Source organism: Triticum urartu, chromosome 5A (assembly GCF_056163025.1).
Source record: "Triticum urartu cultivar PI428250 chromosome 5A, HENAU_Tu73, whole genome shotgun sequence".
NCBI lineage: Eukaryota > Viridiplantae > Streptophyta > Magnoliopsida > Poales > Poaceae > Triticum > Triticum urartu.
Genome location: NC_141877.1, coordinates 581492349 through 581512630, shown reverse-complemented (window position 1 = coordinate 581512630; position 20282 = coordinate 581492349). Strand labels below are relative to the sequence as shown.

The 20282-nt window shown below is 45.9% G+C and overlaps 2 protein-coding genes across 3 annotated transcripts; both read right to left on the bottom strand.

Moving 5' to 3' along the window:
• Positions 1 to 418: 418 nt before the first annotated feature.
• LOC125510766 (mitochondrial import inner membrane translocase subunit TIM14-3-like) lies at positions 419 to 2114 on the bottom strand. The gene is made up of 3 exons (XM_048676026.2): positions 1845 to 2114; positions 960 to 1138; positions 419 to 822 (listed from the first exon to the last, which is right to left on the bottom strand). Exons 1-3 carry the CDS (start codon positions 2097 to 2099, stop codon positions 669 to 671), a joined length of 588 nt encoding a protein of 195 aa, XP_048531983.2. The 5' UTR covers positions 2100 to 2114; the 3' UTR covers positions 419 to 668.
• Positions 2115 to 14649: 12535 nt separating this feature from the next.
• Positions 14650 to 15461, bottom strand: LOC125506031 (uncharacterized). Of its 2 annotated transcripts, none has more exons than XM_048670915.2 (2): positions 15306 to 15461; positions 14650 to 15198 (listed from the first exon to the last, which is right to left on the bottom strand). In XM_048670915.2, the coding sequence occupies exon 2, from the start codon at positions 15185 to 15187 to the stop codon at positions 14810 to 14812; it is 378 nt and encodes a 125-aa protein (XP_048526872.2). In that variant the 5' UTR covers positions 15188 to 15198; positions 15306 to 15461; the 3' UTR covers positions 14650 to 14809. The 2 variants fall into 2 exon arrangements, with proteins under 2 accessions (XP_048526872.2, XP_048526871.2); XM_048670914.2 differs by having other exon boundaries at positions 14650 to 15203; positions 15306 to 15458.
• Between the last annotated feature and the right edge of the window lie 4821 nt (positions 15462 to 20282).

The window sequence follows — 20282 nt, the reverse complement described above, 5'->3', positions numbered from 1 at the left end:
GAACAATATCTATGCTTCTTTTTACAGAACACTGCAAATCTCCAATGAAGCTTTCAACTGGAGCTTAAATGTTTGATGTGGATTGTGCATCAAAGAGATTCAGTGCAGACTTTTCGACAAAGAATGTCCACTGCTCCTCTCCATGCTATGCATTTATTGGTAGCTTTGACAGTGCAACAATATATTCATCACTGTGTGCTGAATTGGACATTTCGGGGTGGGGTGCTGTGGTCTTTTATGAATTACTAGGAGCTTCCTAGAATAGAAGAAACAAAAAGCTGGACAATTGTTACAACAGAGATAAGATCAACCTGATGCATGAAACATTTACTGACGATATGATCATAAACAGTTTATGCTTTTATCAGCAATGACATTAAACAATGAGAAACAAACTGATAGCATACACACACATCAGTAAGCAACAAGCCCCAAATATACAATCTTTCAAGTAAGACAGCCCAATGGTCACAACAGAAGGTTAGCATAATATCTGGAGCCGCTGGGTAAACTTACATCAGCCACATAATCAAGTTACTCTGTTTCCATAACGTGCATCTTTGTTCAGATGCACGGTATCAGCACAACACTGTTAATGATGTCAACGGAAAGCGAATCACTACCTCATCGCGAACAATGCAAAATAACCTCCATCTCGTATGCACTGGCTAAAAAATGGACCCGGATTTGCCCTTCCCCATGAGCATGTCCTTGGCCTCGTTTATCTTGGAAGCAATGTAATGGCTGCCGCCACCATCAGGGTGGTTGGCTACCATCACCCTCTTGTGGGCCTCCTTTATCTTGTCCAGTGCAGCACGTTCTCTGAACAATGACAGTTTCATATTTTCAGCATCTCAATGTAACTCAAAAAACAACTGTACATCATTTCAGTCGCACAGGATTTCAGCGACATTATCAAGATACAGGTTAACAAGGACAGGCTGGAGAAGAAACATCACCTTACGCCAAGGATCAGTGCCGCTTCTCTTCTGCTCATCTCCCTCTCAAATCCGCCAGGATAGAATTTACGCACACGTGGCATCGCCGCCCGGATTCGAAAGGCCTGCCATGCCTGAATCATGAATCTGCTTCCCATGGCAGCAGCAGCTACCGACAGCCCAGCTACCAGCGGCGTAGCCTGTGGTACCAGAGAATGTTCCAGCACACTGATTAGATCGATCGATGACAGAGCTAAAAAATCAGAATCATACTCTGAACATCACATGAGTAGGCTTGTGAATTGCGTTCAGGTTCAGTTATGCATTCCAACAGATACTACACAATAATAGAGAAGAAATTCATCCTGATATAACTGCAAATTGGACCCAAATGATTTAGTTCAACCACAAATTCCTAAATCCATGCCAGGTACACGAACCCAGCCAGGCAGACTGCAATCGTTGTCCAGCACTGTTCGTCTGGACCAGCGTGGTGCAGGGGATTACGGCAGCTGCAGTGAGCGACTGCTGCCGCCTCTCCGGACCAGCGGACCACGCTCGCCGCCGGGACCCTGCGATGGCCCGATTCAACCAACCCACCAGGCACGCTAGCAGCCCCGCCAGTACCGGCCCGGTCGCCGTCGCCGACGGCGGAACAGTAAACCCCATCCCGAATTGGGGGGACTGACACGCAGGAAGTTTCCCAGGCACTGTCGCTGTCCCGCCGTAACTCTCGCCCAGCCGCCGGACCCGGCTCGGGAGGGGCCTATATCTCTCTTATCTATCTACCTAGCGACAGAGGCCGGAGCCGCGGGGCACGGCAGGAGGAACGACACAGGACAGCGACGCCGGATCTTCACTGGAACGACGCGAGAACGAAGGGCCGGGGCGGGGAGGAGGGCGTACCATGGCGCAACGGCGGCGAGCGAGCGAGGCGGCCGGAGCAGCTCCGCCGACGAGCTCGGGGGATTCTGCGGAACCGAGGGGGCGGAGGCGGCGGGCGGGGTTTGGGTGCCTCTGTGGGCGGGTTCGTTGCGGATTAAGGCGCGCTCTTCTTGTGCAGCAAGAAAGAATCGAGTGGGAAAGGGAGGAGGGGTCGGTTTCCTTCTCTTTTTTATTTTTTTTCCTTTTCGTTGTAAGATGAGAAATCGGTCGGTTCATCTTGGGGAAGAAGAAGAAGAAAAGAAAAGAATATGCGGCGGCGGCGGAGGGCACGCGGCGGGACGCTTCCGGAGAAGTCCGGAACACGCACGCCCCCGGTCGTTCGAGAAGGCCCACGAGGACATCAAGAAATAGGGGAGCCTCATTGCGGAAAGCCGACTCAAACGGGCCGGCCCGCTCTGCCCGTCACACGGGTTTCTCTTTTTTTCTTCGGTTTTATAAAACCTCTGAAAAGTAGTTTTATAAAACAATCAGTATGTGTTACATACTATACAAAAGTCCAGTGTACATAAATAAAGAAGCTTAATCTATATTCAATGAATGTTTGGTGTGTGTTATAAATAAATCGTATAATTTTTAAAAAGATCTATTGTATATAAAAAATAAAATATTAATCATATACTAGAAATATTTCTTCTATATTATTATTAAATGTTCACCATATATTACAAAAAAACTTAAAAATCAATAAAATGTAAACAATGAAAAAAAATAAAAGAAAACCCAGAATCTCAAAAAGCAAACAAAAACAAAACAGAAAGCCAAGAGCAAAACCACACACACAAAAACAAAAAAAACAAAAATGCGCAGACGTGCCGAGTGAGCCAACCCATCTTGCCTCACGTTTCTGGCGCACCTATATGATTCAGGCGGACGTCCCATAGGATTTTCTAAGATTCTTTCCCACCACCAAAACAATGGGCCAGTTTTTTTGGACGATTCTCTCAGAATTGCCCCCCCCCCCCCCTCCCTTCCTCGGTTTCTACCAGAATTGCTACTTCATATATTTTTTTCAATCCTAGCTAATTAGACCTTAACTAGATATGACTGTAAAGAAAAATATAGAGAGGCGATTCTGGAAGAAGTTGGGGAGGGGGTGATTCTAGGAGGGGAGGGGGGGTCATTTTTTTTCTTCTGTTCACTTATTCGGTTCTCTCTTTTTCTTCATCAGTTTTCTATTTTTTTTACATCGGGTTTCTTCACTTCTTTCATGGTTTTTTATTTCCTTTTTCATTGTTTTTCTTTGTTTCTCTCTTCCTTTTTCACTGGTTTTTACTCCTTTCCTTTTTTTCTTGTTTCTTTCTTGGTTTTCATCGGTTTTCTTTTTTTCTTGCTCCTTTCTTCTGTTTCTTAGGTTTTCACCATCTTTCTTTGTTTTTTCTTTTATTCTTCATCACATGTCTAAATTTTTTGGTACATATGTGTACATTTTTCTCTGCGTCAGGAACATTATTTGTATATGTGTAACAATTTTTCAACTGCATGATTAACATCTTTTAAAATTTTATTTTTGAGAACTACTTTCGTTATACATATTTTACATTTTTATATATACCAGGACATTTTTAATACATTTTTAATATTTTTAAGTATATAATTAATAGTTTTAATACATGACCAATATTTTTAATACACGTTCTATAATTTTTGTATACATAAGGATTATTTTTATACACCCTTAAAAAATTAACACGTGATTAACACTTATTCATACACATTATACATATTCATATATATTAGAAATATTTTTTATATATTTTTAACATTTCTTAAACGTGTTATTTACATTTTTCAAACATACATATTTGAATATTTGTTGTTAAAATATGTGTTAAATATTGTTTTAATAATTCTTGAAACATTTTTTTCTGGACACTATCAACATTTTTCAGAAGTTGCACCAACATTTTTAAGACTACACAAAAACTTTTTTTCGAACTAAATATTTATTGATATACATATTATGTTGTTTTCGAAAAAAATAAACAAAATCGAGTAAGCCAAATAATGAAATCTGAAAAGAAGTAACGGTGTAACCAGGCCGGCCAGTCCCGGTCTGTCTAGCTTGAAATGAGATATAGTCTCGCGCCCTTTTCCTATCGGTTCTGCACAGGTAGGCTAGCTACTAAGCTCGCATCAGCGATAGTCTGCTCCTGTATGAGGGTTTTCTCGCGCCACGTGGCTGCCGCGATTTGAGAAATTTAGGTTCCCTCGCCTCTGTATCATCTTGGCTCTCAAAGGTGGGGGATCTTGGATCTTCAAGACTTTTATGTTCTTCACCAACTTCTAGTGATCATCATAGTTTTGTAAGAATTAATTTCCTTTTGTTTTTCTGGCGATGTCATGAGATTAGAGAGTTTTATGTCCTTGTAGATTCGATTATTCTAATATGATGAGTTTTTTTGTGTCAAGCTTTTTTGGTTGGTCTGATTCTTTATGGAGGTGAAATCTTTTATCGACATCATGGTGAAGATATAGTGATTCGACGACCTGCACTTCTAGGGGATCATCCCCGGCCGAAGTACGTCCATCGACCAAGGCTTACCATCTTTTTGGATGGACAACTCAAGGCGCTTCCATTGGTACGTTTATCGAAGTCTTGGTGTTGATGCAGCGAGGGCGCATCGGGCGGCGCGGCGGCCAGACGACGGCGCAAGCAGCGGCCAGGCCATGGCGGCTGCGCACGGGGGTGGCTCCGGGGCAGCGGCGCGGGCACGGATCCATCACAGATCTGGTCCTACGGGCGCGGTCTCGGCCTCCCCTGCTCGGCCGGCGGGTCTCGGTGGGGGGACTTCTCCTTGCTGAGATATGGCAGCGGCGGCCTGGATCATCCAGATCCCGGCAAGGATGGCGGCGACCTGTGCACATGAGATGGAGGTCTTCGATCAGATCTGGGTGAAAACCTGCTATTGGCTATTGCCAAGGCCGGTGATGGCGACGCTGTCTGCGTCGTTCCCTTCCTGAAGGCATCGCTGTGGAGAAGTTCAAGGCCACTCTTTGCTACCTCCGGGGGAAACCCTAGATCAATAGATCGGATGACGGCGGCTCTCTGATGTCGTTTCCCCCTTAGGGCGTCATTCTTGAAGGTGCACACGGGCTAGAGGGACCGGAGGACGGTGTCTTTGGTGGAGCGGTACTTCATCTTACACATTGATGGTGGCGGATCTCGGCAGCGTGGCGCTGTGGAGACTCGGCGTCTGATACGTGGAGATGAACTCGCGCAGGAGGAGGAAGTTGTCTGGTGTCATGGTGGCGTCGATGACAGAGAGGCCTGGCAAGGTCGGTGCTTCAGTTCTGCTCTGAGGATGGACAGAGGGATGATGGAGGTGATGGCCCTTGCGGCGTGCGGTGCTCACTGGGAGTGTGCCAAACCAGTGTGGGACCCAATCCAGGTAGTGGCTTGGATGGGACACCCGGCTTTAGATGTTAGGCTTTGGTTGGATGTCTGTTTGGTATTAGGCCTTCGGACATTCGGCACGCCTTCATCAAGGGGATAGAAGTAGCAACAGTGTTGCCAAGATGGTGACTTCAGACTTATTGATGTATCACCTTGTATGGTCTTTGTGAATAATTAATAATATGGCTGCATGCATGCACAGGCCGGGGTACATCCTCCTTTTCTAAAAAAAAGAGAGAGTGTTGTAATTCTTAGTCATAGGAGTTACTACTTTGTATTTTCTTAAATCTTAGGTCCAAATCAATGTACCTGTAAAAAAATGACAGTCAGATTACCTGTAATTATTATGAGTATGAAAAAAAATCAAAGGTATTTATCAAAAAAAAAAACTACTGAGCTCGCTTCACGCCTTATCTTCCGGTTTCGAATTTCTTCATTTTCCTTTTTATGTGTTTTCTTTTGTTTTATTGGTTTTCCATATTTCTGAATTTTCTTCTTTCATTTTCTTGTTTTATTTTTTTTACTGTTTTGAAAATTATGAACATCTATTTATATCCATAATTTTTTTCACATCTGTTAACAGTTTTAAAATTGATTAATATCGTTTGAAATTTGGTAAACATCTTTGTTTATTTTTCTGAAATTAGAGAACATTTTAATAAATATTAACATTTACAAATTCGTTCCAAATTTATGGAAATTTTGAGTTAATTATTTTTTAAAACCAAAAAGTAATTTTCAAATACAAAAAGTTGTCATCATTTTTAAATTTGAACTCACAATCATTTTATAATGTTTGTAAATATATTTAAAATTTATAAATATATTTTCAAATCCATAAACATGACTTTTACTTCAAGTACTTTTTTTTACCTTTTACGAATGTTTAAAAAAAATTGCGAACATTTTTCATTTTTTGGGGGGCATGATATATATTCTCTCGGTTTTCTGCCTCTATTTCTTTACCTTCACTTCTACAAATGTGCTGAGGCGCAACTAGGTTGACTAGCCAACCAGCCGAAGCGAGTGCCTTGTGATGTGTGTTTGGTCATCCTTGGACGTGTTGCACACGGAATAGGAGATTCCTTCTAATTTTTATTATTTTTGATGTTCATTGTACTGCCATGATTGAAGATGAATAGATTGAAAGTTTTTTCGCAAAAAAGGGGCAGCGACGATAGTTGTGAAACACTTGTGCAAGGCCGAGCCAAACATGTTCATATCCCTTTTTTGTGAGATGTTCATATCCTTTTTTCACTGACTATACCCAAGTGGAACAGAACAAGTTCTAGCAAAAAGAGAATAACCTCTTAAAAAGGTAAAAAAAGAAAACCAAAAAGTTTGAGTCGGTTTCACTCAAAATGTCAATAGGTTAGGCAAGACCTATCCCTAGCTGCGAACTCCGAAGTTGGCAAAACACTAATTAATTAAGGTGCTTATAAGATATTTTTTGCGGCGCAAGGTGTCACACCTATGACAAGCCTTTTTTCCCTCTTGCTAGGGTTTACTGCTCTCGGAGGCGATCACAGCCGCCGTTGAGTTCCTACCTTGTTCCCTCCTGCCGATCTCCCTGTTAGGCGTGGCCGGGGCTTCTAGTCCCTGTCGTCCCTCCCCTAGGAGTTGGCCCGGTGTAGGGCACCACTGGTTTTTTCAAGAAGGCCCGGCGATCCACATCTGCGGGCTAGGGTTTGTAGTATGGCGGCGAAGATGGGAGTTGGAACGGCGTCGGCAGATGCCTCCTCATCTGCGCCAGAGTTGGAGAGGATGATGGCGGAGCTTGGGCTGCGTGAGGATGATATGGATGATGTCGTGGTCGATGAGGGATCTATTCCTCAGGATGAGGCTAGGTGGATGGCGGTGGCTAGGGTTCATATCGATAAACCCTACAGTCAAGGCTGGTTCTTTAGAAACATGCGAGCAGCTTGGGATCTTGCGCAGGAAGTGAACTTCAAACCCCTGGAGGAGAATTTGTATACAATTCAGTTTAGTTGCCTGGGCGACTGGGAAAGAGTGATGCAGGAAGGGACGTGGAACTTTAGGGGTCATGATGTGATCATCACTCCCTATGACGGGGTGACTCAACCATCTCAGGTTAAGCTTGACACTTTGGATATATGGATTCAGATACACGATGTCCCGAATCTGTATGCACATTTGGTACCTTCAATGGCGACCAAAGTAGGGGAAGTTATGTTTTTTGAGAAAGGCTCACATGATTTCACGGGTAATTTTTACCATGTATGGGTTAAGATCAATGTACACAGGGCCCCTAAAGAACGCTGTGTCATTAATAAGGGATACAAGGAGACAGATCTACAGGGTGAAGTACGAACGGTTGCCAGATTGGTGTGCGGTTTGTGGTCATTTAGGACATACTTTCAAGGAGCACGGTGATGGTATCCACCCAAAGTCTGCACTGGTGTTCAAGGATTTGCGCGCATCATGGTCCATGAGGAGAGGACGAGGTCCTGGAGGTGAAAGGGGCCGCCGTGGAGGCCGAAGAGGAGGCCGTGGTAGGGGAAACAGAGGTGCAGCAAGGGAGGATCTTGGCAGAGAAGATGGTTTTGATGAAGAGGTATACCCGGGGATGGATGATATGACACTGGACAATCAAAGCAGGAAGAGGGCTGAACGGGACGACCTGAGCAGAAGCAATAAGTTCACAGAGCAGTAGAAGGCAGATCCAAAGGCACTAGCTATCGTGCCTGCCGGTACCAACATGGTTAGCCCACCTCTGATCAGAGACCCGAAGCGGTCGAGGACAGAAGGCGAGGAAAAGGAAAACTCAAGCACTGCAGTAAAGAATTTGGCGGGCTCCTTCAAGGAGCGCCGCCGGGCCCAATGAGTGCATTATGTTGGAACTGTCGTGGTGTGGGCAACGCCGCGACGGTCCAAGAACTTCGCGAGTTTGCGAAGAAGTTTGCCCCTACCCTCTTATGCATTGTTGAAACACAAATCGAAGGATCTAGGGTAGAAAAATTAGCAAATACGTTGGGGTATGATAATGCTTATGCAGTTGATAGTCAAGGTAGAAGTGGTGGGTTAGGTTTGTTCTGGAATAATGAAATAAAGATTGAAGTTTTGGGTTACTCTTGTTATCATCTTGATGTGTCTGTGGAGGAACCGGGGCAAGAGATATGGAGATTGACGTGTGTATATGGCGAGTCCCAAACTCATTTGCAGCATCAGACGTGGACAGTGTTAAAAAACATAAGTACTTTGAGCTCGTTACCATGGCTATGTATGGGTGACTTCAACGAGGTTTTACGTCCAAACGAACATGAGGGGATTGGACAACGCAGCAACGCACAAATCCAAGCTTTTCGCAAGGCTACGGATGTTTGCATGCTGATGGACATTGGACATAAAGGAAGATTTTGGACGTTTGAAAAGAAGGTAACTGGCGGAACCTATATGCGGTGTAGATTGGACAGAGCGTTGGTTAATCCTCAGTGGCTGGCTCGTTTTCCTCTTGCGAGCCTGGAGAACCATGCAGCGGCTACCTCAGATCATGGCCCAATTGTTTTATATTTTGGCCGAGTACAAGCAGAAACACCAACGAGATCCTTTCGGTACGAGGCGATGTGGGAAAAACATGAAGGATTTGGAGGGGCTGTGAGTACTGAATGGGCAGCCTCGGAACCGTGTGTGACTGTACAACAGCTGCATGATAAATTGGCCACTGTTTCCAAAGGGATAACGAGATGGAGCAGGCAATCTTTTGGAAACCTGAGACGGGAGATCAGGGACCTTAAACTGAGATTGAAGGAACTAAAAGGGGACCCTCTTCGTTCGGCACCATCACATGTGGAGCTCAAAATCGATGAAAGGCTGGTGGAGCTCTACCACCGAGAGGAGATCATGTGGAGGCAACGTGCGAGGGCTGAATGGCTTTCTTCGGGAGACAAGAACACAAAATTCTTCCACCTTCGAGCTAGTTTGAGAAGAAAGAAGAATATGATAAGGGCCCTTGAAAATTCTCTGGGTGTGGGGGTAAGCGATCCAACTGAGTTGAAGTCGATGGTGAATGCTTTTATCAAAATCTTTACACATCAGAGGGGGTGCAGGGTGTTGAGGATGTACTTGAACATGTACTGAGTAAAGTAACAGCAGCAACGAATGCACATCTTTGTGCTCCGTATACCCGTGAAGAGGTCAAAATTGCACTCTTCCATATGTTCCCTACTAAGGCTCCGGGTCCTAACGGTTTTCCTGCTCAGTTCTACCAAAAACACTGGGATGTGTGTGGAGATGATGTGACCAATGTTGTTCTAAGGATTGTGAGAGGGGAGGAGAGCCCTGAATGCATTAATAATACCATCTTGGTACTCATCCCAAAGGTGAACAATCCCAATCTCCTCTCGCAATTCAGACCGATAAGTTTATGCAACGTCTTGTACAAGATAGCATCAAAGGTAGTGGCCAACAGATTGAAGCAAATTCTACCAGATATCATATCTCAAGAACAGTCAGCCTTTGTGCCAGGGAGACTGATAACAGACAATATCATATGTGTTTATGAGTGTTTGCATTTTATGAAGAGGAAAAAGTCAAAAAAATAATAGTTTTTGTGCTCTAAAACTGGATATGATGAAAGCTTGTGACAGACTGGAGTGGGATTACTTCAAAGCCATCATGGCAAAGCTGGGTTTTGCTCAGGCTTGGATTGACACCGTCATGTCTATGGTATCCAGTGTATCTTTTTCAGTGTTATTCAATGGCGAGAAACTTGAGAATTTCCACCCATCTAGAGGGCTTCGGCAGGGAGATCCTATCTCCCCTTACCTTTTCTTGATTACAGCAGAGGGCCTTTCGTGTCTCCTGAAATTCAGTTCTCAGTCATCATTGTTGGCAGGTATCAAGGTGGCACCCACGACACCAGCCGTTAACCATCTTCTATTTGCAGATGATAGCCTGTTGCTTTTCAAAACTACTATGGAGGGTGCGGAGAAGGTATCAAACCTACTAACTTCCTATTGTGGGGCTTCCGGACAGAAAATAAACAATGCAAAGTCATCCATCTTCTTTAGTAAGGGTTGTCCTCAAACAATAAGGGACGGGGTGAAGGACTTCATGTGTACAATGAGTCTCTCAGTGATCGTTACCTGGGTATGCCAACTGAGGTTGGACACTCAAAGAACGACACTTTCAAATATCTGAGGGATAGAGTCTGGGAGAAAGTGAGAGGATGGATGGGCAAATTACTGTCGGCAGCTGGAAAGGAGGTGCTAATAAAAGCGGTGGCTCAGGCTATACCGGTCTATTCTATGTCTTGTTTCAGGCTCCCAAGAGGGCTGTGTGATAGTGTTACAACTATAATTCGGCAGTTTTGGTGGGGAAGCAAGGGAGGCAGAAGGAAACCAGCATGGGTTGCATGGGATATAATGACTATGCCAAAATATGTGGTGGGTATGGGATTTCGTGATCTGGAACTGTTCAACTTGTCTCTCTTGGCAAGGCAAGCATGGAGGGTGATGTATGACCCAGAGTCGTTGAGTGCAAGAATTTTGAAGGCAATATACTTCCCAGATCGATCCCTTTTGAATGCAGAGTTGGGCTCTCACCCCTCCCAAATCTGGAGAGGGATACTTGATGGAAGAGATGTAGTTGCTCAAGGAATTATTCGGCGCATAGGTGATGGAGAAGAGATAGATATATGGAATCATAACTGGATCCCAAGAGAGAGTTTCAGAAGACCGATTGCTTCCTTGGTTCCGAACCCACCTCGACGTGTCTCAGAGCTCATAGAAACATCAACAGCAACTTGGAGAGAAGAGTTGGTGCGGGCTGTCTTCACACTGTTTGATGCGGAAGCAATTGTCAAGATACCTTTATGTACTCGTAGGATCTCTGATTTTTGGGCTTGGAGTGAGGAGCCTCGGGGCCACTTTTCAGTCAGCTCAACTTATCATATGCTCACCCGCACAAAGCTGAACAGAGAAGTGTGGCTAGAGGGTCGCGGGGGTACATCAAGAGTAGAAGCAGAAGGAGCTGATTGGAAGTCGTTGTGGAAGGTACAGGTCCCATCGAAGATCAGGGTCTTCATGTGGAGATTGGCAAAGAACTCGATCCCATCAGCTGCAGTGTTACATAAGAGAAACATGGCGACATCTGCAGCATGCAGTTTGTGTGGTGTTCATGACTCATGGAGGCATGCATTGTTGGACTGTCCTATGTCAAGGAGCACGTGGGCGCTGTCATCCGAAGCCATCCTGGATCAACTGAGCATTAACCAACATGATTGTGCTAAGGACTGGATTTTTGTCATGGGTAGAACATTGGAACCGGAGGAGTTCACCAGGTTTGCAATAACTCTATGGGCCATCTGGGGTGCGAGGCGCAAGGCAATATATTAAGATATATTCAAAAGCCCATATGCAGTTCATGGTTTCGTTAACTCTTACCTAGGAGAACTTCTTCAGCTATCTCAAAAGGGTGAGCCCCACGGGAGTGCAGTAGCTGGGCGGTCGGGTTGGCTAGCACCGCCCGAGAATATTACGAAACTTAATGCTGATGCAGCAGTGAGTAGGGGAGGAAACCACGGAACGGTGGGTACTATCTGCAGAAACAGCAAAGGCACTTTCCTTGGCGCGTCGGCCTATGTTTTCAGAAATCAAAATGATGCAGCTACCCTTGAAGCGCTTGCTATCAGGGAAGGCTTGGCACTAGCCCAAGATCTGAATTTAAACTATGTACATCTAGCTTCAGATTGCCAAGGTGTTGTGTCAGAAATCAAGAAGGGGAGTGGATCAGCCTACGGAGCTATCATCGAAGAGATCAAGATGACGGCTACATCTTTTACTTCATGTAATATAGTTCATGAATTTAGGAGCTCCAATAAGGAGGCTCACAATTTAGCGAAGCATGCTTTAAAGTTAGGGCCTGGTCGTCATGTTTGGCTACGCCAGCCAGAGGGAATTCCTTTCGTCCTTGTAAACATTATAACAATTTGAAATAAAAGCTTCGCGAGATTGCCTAAAAAAAACCTATGACAAGCTCAGACAACTACCGGCCAAGTAAGAGGGGCGGTAGACCCGCCTGCGGTGATGGGGTATTGTATCGAAATGAGTTTGGCAAACAAACAAGTGTGTATCCTTTTATTAAGGTTGTAACTGATTACTACCCAACCTACATAATTTATACGATTGTTCTCTCCATAGAAATAACGAGCTCTTAGCATTCTGGGATGTGGATTCACGGCTGGCCACACATGTCGTCGACTAAGCAATGTTTTTCACCGCCTGGGCCAACACCTCGGTTACTCATGTAATTCATTAGAGGCGTTTTGGGCCGCATGTTGTCATATCATCATGTCATAGATCGATGAAGGGAGGAAACACTAGTACATGTTGAGTGTTGTCTATGTTTCTTGTGCTAGGTGCTCGCCTTTGATAGTACCGTTGGATCGGTATCCACAATAGTTATGTTAGAGATTGGCATGCAGGTAAGGTGCCATTGTCATGGACCGAAGAACTAGGGGTGACTAGATCTTCTGGAAGAGGACACAGCGCCATCATTTGTATAGAGTTTCTCGGGTTAAATAAGCAGTGTTTACTTTATCGAGGCTGGTGACAACCTTCTACGTGTGAAAGTATGGACTCTTCAACCATACCTATGCTTTCGAGCGATACCACATCTTAGTTCATCCCCACTAAAACCACGAAAACAACCACCACCAAAGGAACCGCCATGCATGAAATAAACCCTATAAAGGAAACCACACAACAAAGTGTGTACTTACTTCTAGGTTTACTTATGCGTGAATGGCCGGAGTAAATGCAATATGTTTTAAGCATCATCACCCGATAAACAATACCCATTTCCTTCTAAAATGCATTATCTACTGTAATAGTACGTAAGTCACTGATTAAAGAAAATCTTTGAACAATAGTCATTTCCTAGTACAACGTAATAATAGAGCTAAAACTAATACACGCATCTTGCATAACAAAGGAGAAAGTAGTGCATGCTTAGAAATGCTTCATGGCTTCCAGTAAATCCAGTACAGAGAGTAGATCAACCTCGTGCAAGAACAAGCGCGCGCGACCCGCACTACGTTTCCAGGACCACTGAGACTCGTGACGACAGGCACTTTCTTCATAGTTCCAAGGTCGAGCCGGAGTAACTCACCGCTGTTTATACCAGACCTTGGCTGGGATAGGATGACGGCACCGCTCCTCTCCCCGAACCCCTCGATTCTCAACGGCGCAAGGGCATATTCGTAGGGAGAGAACCACACCTGCCTCGCGATCTCTAGAGTGTTGATAACCACCCGCTGGCTCCATGTCGCCGCTGTCAACGTCCACATCGCTATGCCGCAGCTCTCGGCGACTAGCAAGCACAACCGACCGTGCACTGAGGCCAGGTGGAGGTGCTCGTTTTTCTTACTGGTCGCCATTCTGGAGAAGCAGCCCCGTGGGAGCTTAATCATCGTCGCCTCCCGCGCGTCGAGGTCCAGAGCGAGGACATGGTCCCAATAGGAGACGGCGTGGACATGACAGGGACAGTAGACGGTGCGACCGATGACGGCAGAGCAGTAAGAGCCGACATGTTTGTCTGGGTGGGGGACGGAGACCTGGTGGACGGCGCTCCATTGACCGCTCTTGGACGAGAATGTCTGGTGGAATTGTATGTTCTTGTCAGCGACGAGCAGCTCGAAGGAGCTGCCGGCGTCACCGATGCTGAGCACGACGTGGAGGCACGGGTCCGGCAAACTGGCGGGTGGGAGTGAGGTGACATGACCGGTGAATGCGTCACCCGCAGCTTGACATCAAGGCCTTGGGGGTGCCGGCAGAGGACGAGCAGGCTGCCCCGGCCCGCGAGGCCACGGCCCTGAGCGGGTCCGGGAAGCTAAGTTCGTCGAGGCGGGCAGCGAGCTTTGTTGGCCCTGGGGTGTGGATGACGCGGTGGGTCGTGACATCGCCGCGTTCCCGGTAGGAGACGCCGAGGAGGAGGGCGCGATCGAAGCCGCCGTGGTGGCGGGCCATGATGCTGCGCCGGAAGGCCCGGTCGAGGATGCCGCGCCGAAGGATCCTGCTGGTCGCGGCACAGCGGACGATGGCTGTGACGTCGGCGCGAGCAATGATTTCTAGAAGGAGATCCACCGGGAGGGCCTCCGACGACGGCGCCGCCGCTGTCCGGCCGCACCAACGTTTCCACATTGTCTTGATCCACCGGGAGGCGGGAGCGATGATGTCGAGAAGGAGATCCACCGCGAGCGCGAGGTACCTGAGCGCGCGATCCAGGGACTCTCGCATCTTGTAGGAGCAGTAGCTAGGAGTCTGCCGTAAATAAAAAAGCAATGAGAGGCACGGTTAGGAGAGCTGCTGCAACCGAACGGTGAATTCCCAATCCCAGGTGAAAACCAACTACTAGAACCGGGAGTAGTACACGGATTATTTGACAGTTCAACTCTTCAAATACTACCATGCTACGAGTACATGGGTATTGGAGCAACGAGCATGCAAACAATGGCCTTGGTCATTTCAGCAAACACCTTGCGTGCGCTTCCGGCTCGCCGGCGACCCTCGCATTACTTATCTACTTCCTCTTCCTCCTCCTCCTCATCGTCATTGTCCACGATGGATCCGGCGCCCATGTCCAGCGTGAACCCGTCCCACCCCTCCCCATCGGAGGCGTCCTCCTCGCTGTCCGCGGCGGCCGCCGGCTCCACGTCCTCCAGGTGCTCGACGTCTCCGTAGGCGTCGGCCTCGCCGTCGGAGGTGGAGTACCCGTCAGGCCTCGTGGGCGGCATCCGCCGCGCCATGCGCGCGTAGCCCCGGCCGTCGACGGCGCGGGGGCGGGCCTCCGGCTCCGGGCGGCGTCGGGCCAGTGTCGCCGCGGCCGTCACTGGCCGGCGAGGGGGCCAGGCCGCGCGCCCGCGTAGCAAGGAGGCCGCGCGGCGGAGCATGCCGTGCGCGTCTGTGCTGTGCCAAAGCGTGGGAGCCGGATGAGTGCCTCTGTGCCTGAGCGGCGACACTGAACCTTTCCCTGGAGGCTAGAACGATAGGGGCGGAAGGAGAGCGTACCGCGATTTTACCGAAGCCGCGGGGCGAGACGGCGGCGAGCGATGCGGCCGGAACGGTCCGTCGACGAACTCGCCGGGTTCTGCAACAATGAAACGGCGGCGATGTGGAGGAGGGGGTGGACAAGAAGATGCGGCGGAATTATTTATCCTTCTCGTCGTGGGGACGCTTTTCTTTTTACTAAGGGACACCAGACGTTTCTGGAACGCACGCGCGCGAAGGCCCACAAGGCCCGTACGAAAGCCCAGCGTGTGGGAGCGTTGTGGATAGGGCTGTGAAGAATACCGAGCCCATTAAAAGTAGGACTTGTATTTTCAATTTCTATTGACTAAACTCTTATTTCACAAAAAAAACAAAATTGACGAAACTCTTGGGTAATAAAGGGGGCCAGCTTTCACCCAGTTTTCTTCTGATGAAAAAGTGCAATTTCTAAGATACTTTTTCATCCAAATTACTACCTTCTAGATTGGTGGGAAATCCAAAAAAGTTTCTGTTACTTTCACTTGAAATGTCAGTGGGCGTACTTGATTAGACAAGAGTTTTCACCATTGAAAGCGCTATATGGCTGACGTCGGTTTTTAACAATCTCCAGCGAACGTACTAGCTGCCGTTGGATGACGGCATGGATCTTGGCGCAGAGGGAGGAGACACGTGTGGGAACGTTGTGGTGGTGTTAGCTATGAAAATGTGATAAATTTGTCAAAATTATCTGAGCAAATTTTTTGAAGAATTTAAATAAAAAATTAGGATAGGGGATCTACTAGCTGCCATCATTTCACTAGTTTCTCAGGAAAATGGGATCGGGAGAAGATTTTGGACTTTTAGCATAAGGAATCTGCTAGAAAGGCTCTTATAAAGTTGGACTTGGGACAAAATCTCTTGTCCAATGAAAAGTGACCGATGAAATGAATAATGCTCTTCTCGCCCCCTATACGGTCGAGGAGGTTCGGAAAGCCCTATTTGATAGATGATTTAAAAGCGTCGGGCCCTGATGGCCTCAATTTTATTTTTTACAAAAGATTTTGGTCCATGTAGGGGGATGACCTGATGAAGAGGTTCTTCAGGCGGTAAATACTTCTTGTATACCGCCTGGGTGGATTGGTACTGCAATTGTAATGATCTCAAAGATTACTTCTCTGGAAACGCTAACTCAATTTAGACCAATCAGTTTGTGCAATGGGGTGTATAAGGTTATTTCAAAAATGATTGCTGCTCGTCTAAAGATAATCCTATTAGATATTATCAGCCCAACTCAAAGTGCTTTTGTGCCCAGAAAAAATGATTGCACACAATATCTTAGTGGCATATGAGTGTTTCCATACAATAAAGAATAAAGGGTGGGTAAAGATGGTCTGTGTGCCATCAAATTAGACTTGCAAAAAGCATATAATCGAGTTGAGTGGTCTTTCTTAAAGGAAATTATGTTGAAACTGGGATTTAAAGAGAATTGAGTGAATTTAATTATGCAAAGTGTATCCTTGTGGAGTATCGAATCTGTTTTAATGACGAAGAGACTAAGAGTGTTAAACCTACTAGAGGATTGAGGCAGGGAGATCCCATCTCTGCCTACTTATTCTTGTTATGTATAGAGGGCCTGATTGCCCTTTTAGCTAATGCAAAGGAGAATGGAAGCATTTCCGGTATACATGTTACCAGATATGCCCCATCAATTTCTAATCTCCTCTTTGTTGTTGATTCTTGATCCTTATGCGAACCAATTCCATGAGTGTGGAGGCTTTGAAATCAGTTTTGTATTCTTATTGTGCCGCCTCGGGGAAAATGACAAGTGTTGAAAAATCTAATATATTTTTTAGTCCCAATACAAAAGTGGAAGACAAGGCACACATATGTATAATTCTAAATGTTATATGACTGAAGTCCTCAATGAAAATTACTTGGGCTTGCCCGCCAATGTGGGTATGGACAAAAGCAATTATTATGAAATTTAGTGGATGGAAGAAAAATTGTTATCTAGTGGATGGAAGTAAATTTTGCTCAAATATGTTGTACAAGCCATCCCCTCCTATGCCATGTTCGTCTTTAAAATGCCTAAAAAATTTGCAAAGGAATTATTCACATGATGTCGCGATTTTGATGGGGTGAGGAGGACAATCAGAAGAGGATGGATTGGATGGCATGATGGAAGATGTGTGTTCCAAAAGATGAAGGAGGTATGGGCTTCTGAGATGTACATTGTTTCAATCTGGCATTGTTAGCTAAACAAGCGTGCCATCTTCTTGATAATCCTGATTCTTTACGTGCCACTATCTTGAGAGCTAAGTATTTCGCTAAGGGCGATTTGATGAATGCTAGTTTAAAGAAGGGGTCCTCTTTTACTTGGCAAAGCATTATGGCGGGAGTCAACTCCTTAAGAAATGGCTATATCTGGCGAGTTGAAAATGAATAAAATATTGATATTCGAAGAGATGCATGGATCCCTAATTGTGCAAATAGAAAAATTATTACTCCTAGAAGAGGGCACCTTTTGTCAAAGGTTGTTTGGCTTATGAATCAATATTATTATATGATGGTATATATGCCAGAAGCCGAAGCAAAAAACACCTATTTAGAAGCTTTTTGTTTTTTTGTCAAAGTAAAAAAGCTGCAAAAGCAGAAGTAAAAGTCCAAACAAACATGATCTCTATTGAATGATTCTTACCCGTGGTTTAGTAGAAATAGAAATGGCTTGGCTGAGCTGGGATAAAATGAGGCTTCCTAAGTCGAAGGGTGGCATAGGATTCAAAGATATGAGGGCATTTAACCAGGCCTTGCTTGCTAAGCAGGCGTGGCGATTAATTGACAGCCCAGACAGTTTATGTGCACGTTTACTGAAGGCTAGATACTATCCCCGAGGTAACCTGCTTGACACGGTTTTCTCTGGTAATGCGTCAGCGGTGTGGAAGGGAATTGAGCATGGCCTTGATCTTGTCAAAAAAGGATTAATATGGCGAGTGGGTGATGGGTCTCTGATCCGTATTTGAAGAGACCCATGGATTCCTCGTGGTAAAGGCTGTCATCCTATTACTCCTAAGAGAAATTGTTGATTTAATTGGGTTGTGGATTTCCTAGACGAACATGGCGCCTGGAATATGCAACGGCTCCAAGAACATTTTTGGCATATGGATATACTGGAAATTGTAAAAATCAGAACCTCCCCAAGAAACCGGCAGGATTTCTTGGCTTGGTTCCCTGAGAGGAACGGTTGTTTCATTGTTAAGAGTGCGTACAAGCTAGCATCTACTGAACATGATGATCTATTTGTTGGGGGCGCATCGAGCAATTTTCCAGAGGGAGACCGCTCTTTATGGCGCTGCATTTGGAGTTCATCAGTACCACAAAAAATGAAAATAATGACGTGGAAAACTGTATCAAGGGCGCTGGCAACAAATCAATGCAAATCCTATCGGCACTTGCCCATGCGTAGTTCATGTTCGATTGTGCCCTGGAGGTGGAGACATCATTCCACGCACTTGTTACATGCAATCACGCTGCAGTACTATGGGACTTAATGCGTAGGATCTGGCCGCTGCCCGGCCGCGACTTGTTGATTAATACGGGAGGAGATTGGCTTCTGAGTTTGCTTTCTTCATGCAACGGCACCGTTCGGGATATGATAATCATGTTGATTTGGAGGATCTTGAACTTACGTATAGACATGGTTCATGGTAAAGAAGCTCCTCCACTCAAATATCTGTTGATTTTTTACATAGTTGCTTTAATTCGTTGCGGCTGTCAAGGATATATACTATAGAGGAAATCATTAAGGGGAAAATGATATGTGAAGATTTACTTCCATCTCCTGTAATCAAGGTCTCACCGCCGCCCCCCGCTATGGCTACAACCCCCTGTAGATCATGTGGCCCTCTCGGTGGCGGAGCATTTTCAGAGGCTGACGGGTCGGCGGCCGCCAGTATGGTCCTACGAAGACATGACGGGAGTGTTATTTTCGCGGCATACATGTTTTTATTTAACTGTAATGATGCGTTGGAGGCTGAGATTCACACTTTGATGCAAGGTATGGAACTAGCGAAACAACACTTAGAAGGCCCGATCATTGTGCAGTCTGATTCCTCGACAGCATTGGCTTCTCTCAAAGGCGATAATCTGGATCACTCTGCGTATGTCATCTAGTTGCTGAGATAAAGTTTTTGATAATTGATAGGGAGTTTATTCCCCAAAAATTTCCCGTGAACAAAATAGGATAGCAGATCGTTTGGCTAGTTATAGTCGATATGAATATACTACTGTTGTATGGCTACACCGTGGTCCTCCGTGTATTGAGGCACCACTGCCACTGGACTATAACCCTATCATTATGGGCAAGAAGACGCACGTGATGGACCCATCCGTCCAGTTAGGGATCCTGGTGACGGACTTGGTTCCTAGGTCGAGCCGGACGAGCTTGCTTCCGTCCACCCGCAGAATAACAGCTCCGCTTCAACCCGGCAATCCGATCCATAGGTGATCATGCTTATGGGCATCCGACCCGAATGAGTAAGGTATGGTTTGCTATATTCACCCATGGGTTAGCATTGGCAAAAGTGGATAGATGCATCCAAGTTTAGTATCACCTCGCCTAGCTAAGGAGAAGTGCGGCTTCGGCATCACTATAAAGGTAGCAGGTGGACACCTGGTTCCTTGCGCTCTGCCGTGTCAATATACGTAGTACTATACGCGAGCTTGGTTCGCCACTATAAGAATATTACTGTAAGCGAAAATCTATCCCTAATAATAATAAAGCACGGATTGACTCCGTGGGTTCACCGTCACAATACGCTTTCTTCATGTGAATTTACGCTTTCAGTTTGGACTCTAAGTTTCTAACCAAGGTGGTACTAATTTTCTGTACTAACTTCTTCAAACCTATTAAAATATTTGTACATAAAGTGGCATCATTACGCTCACCCATCCCGGCTAGGCCATATCATGCAGCCCATCCGCACTCCAAAATAGGCCCATGCAAGCCCGGTTGTAATACAA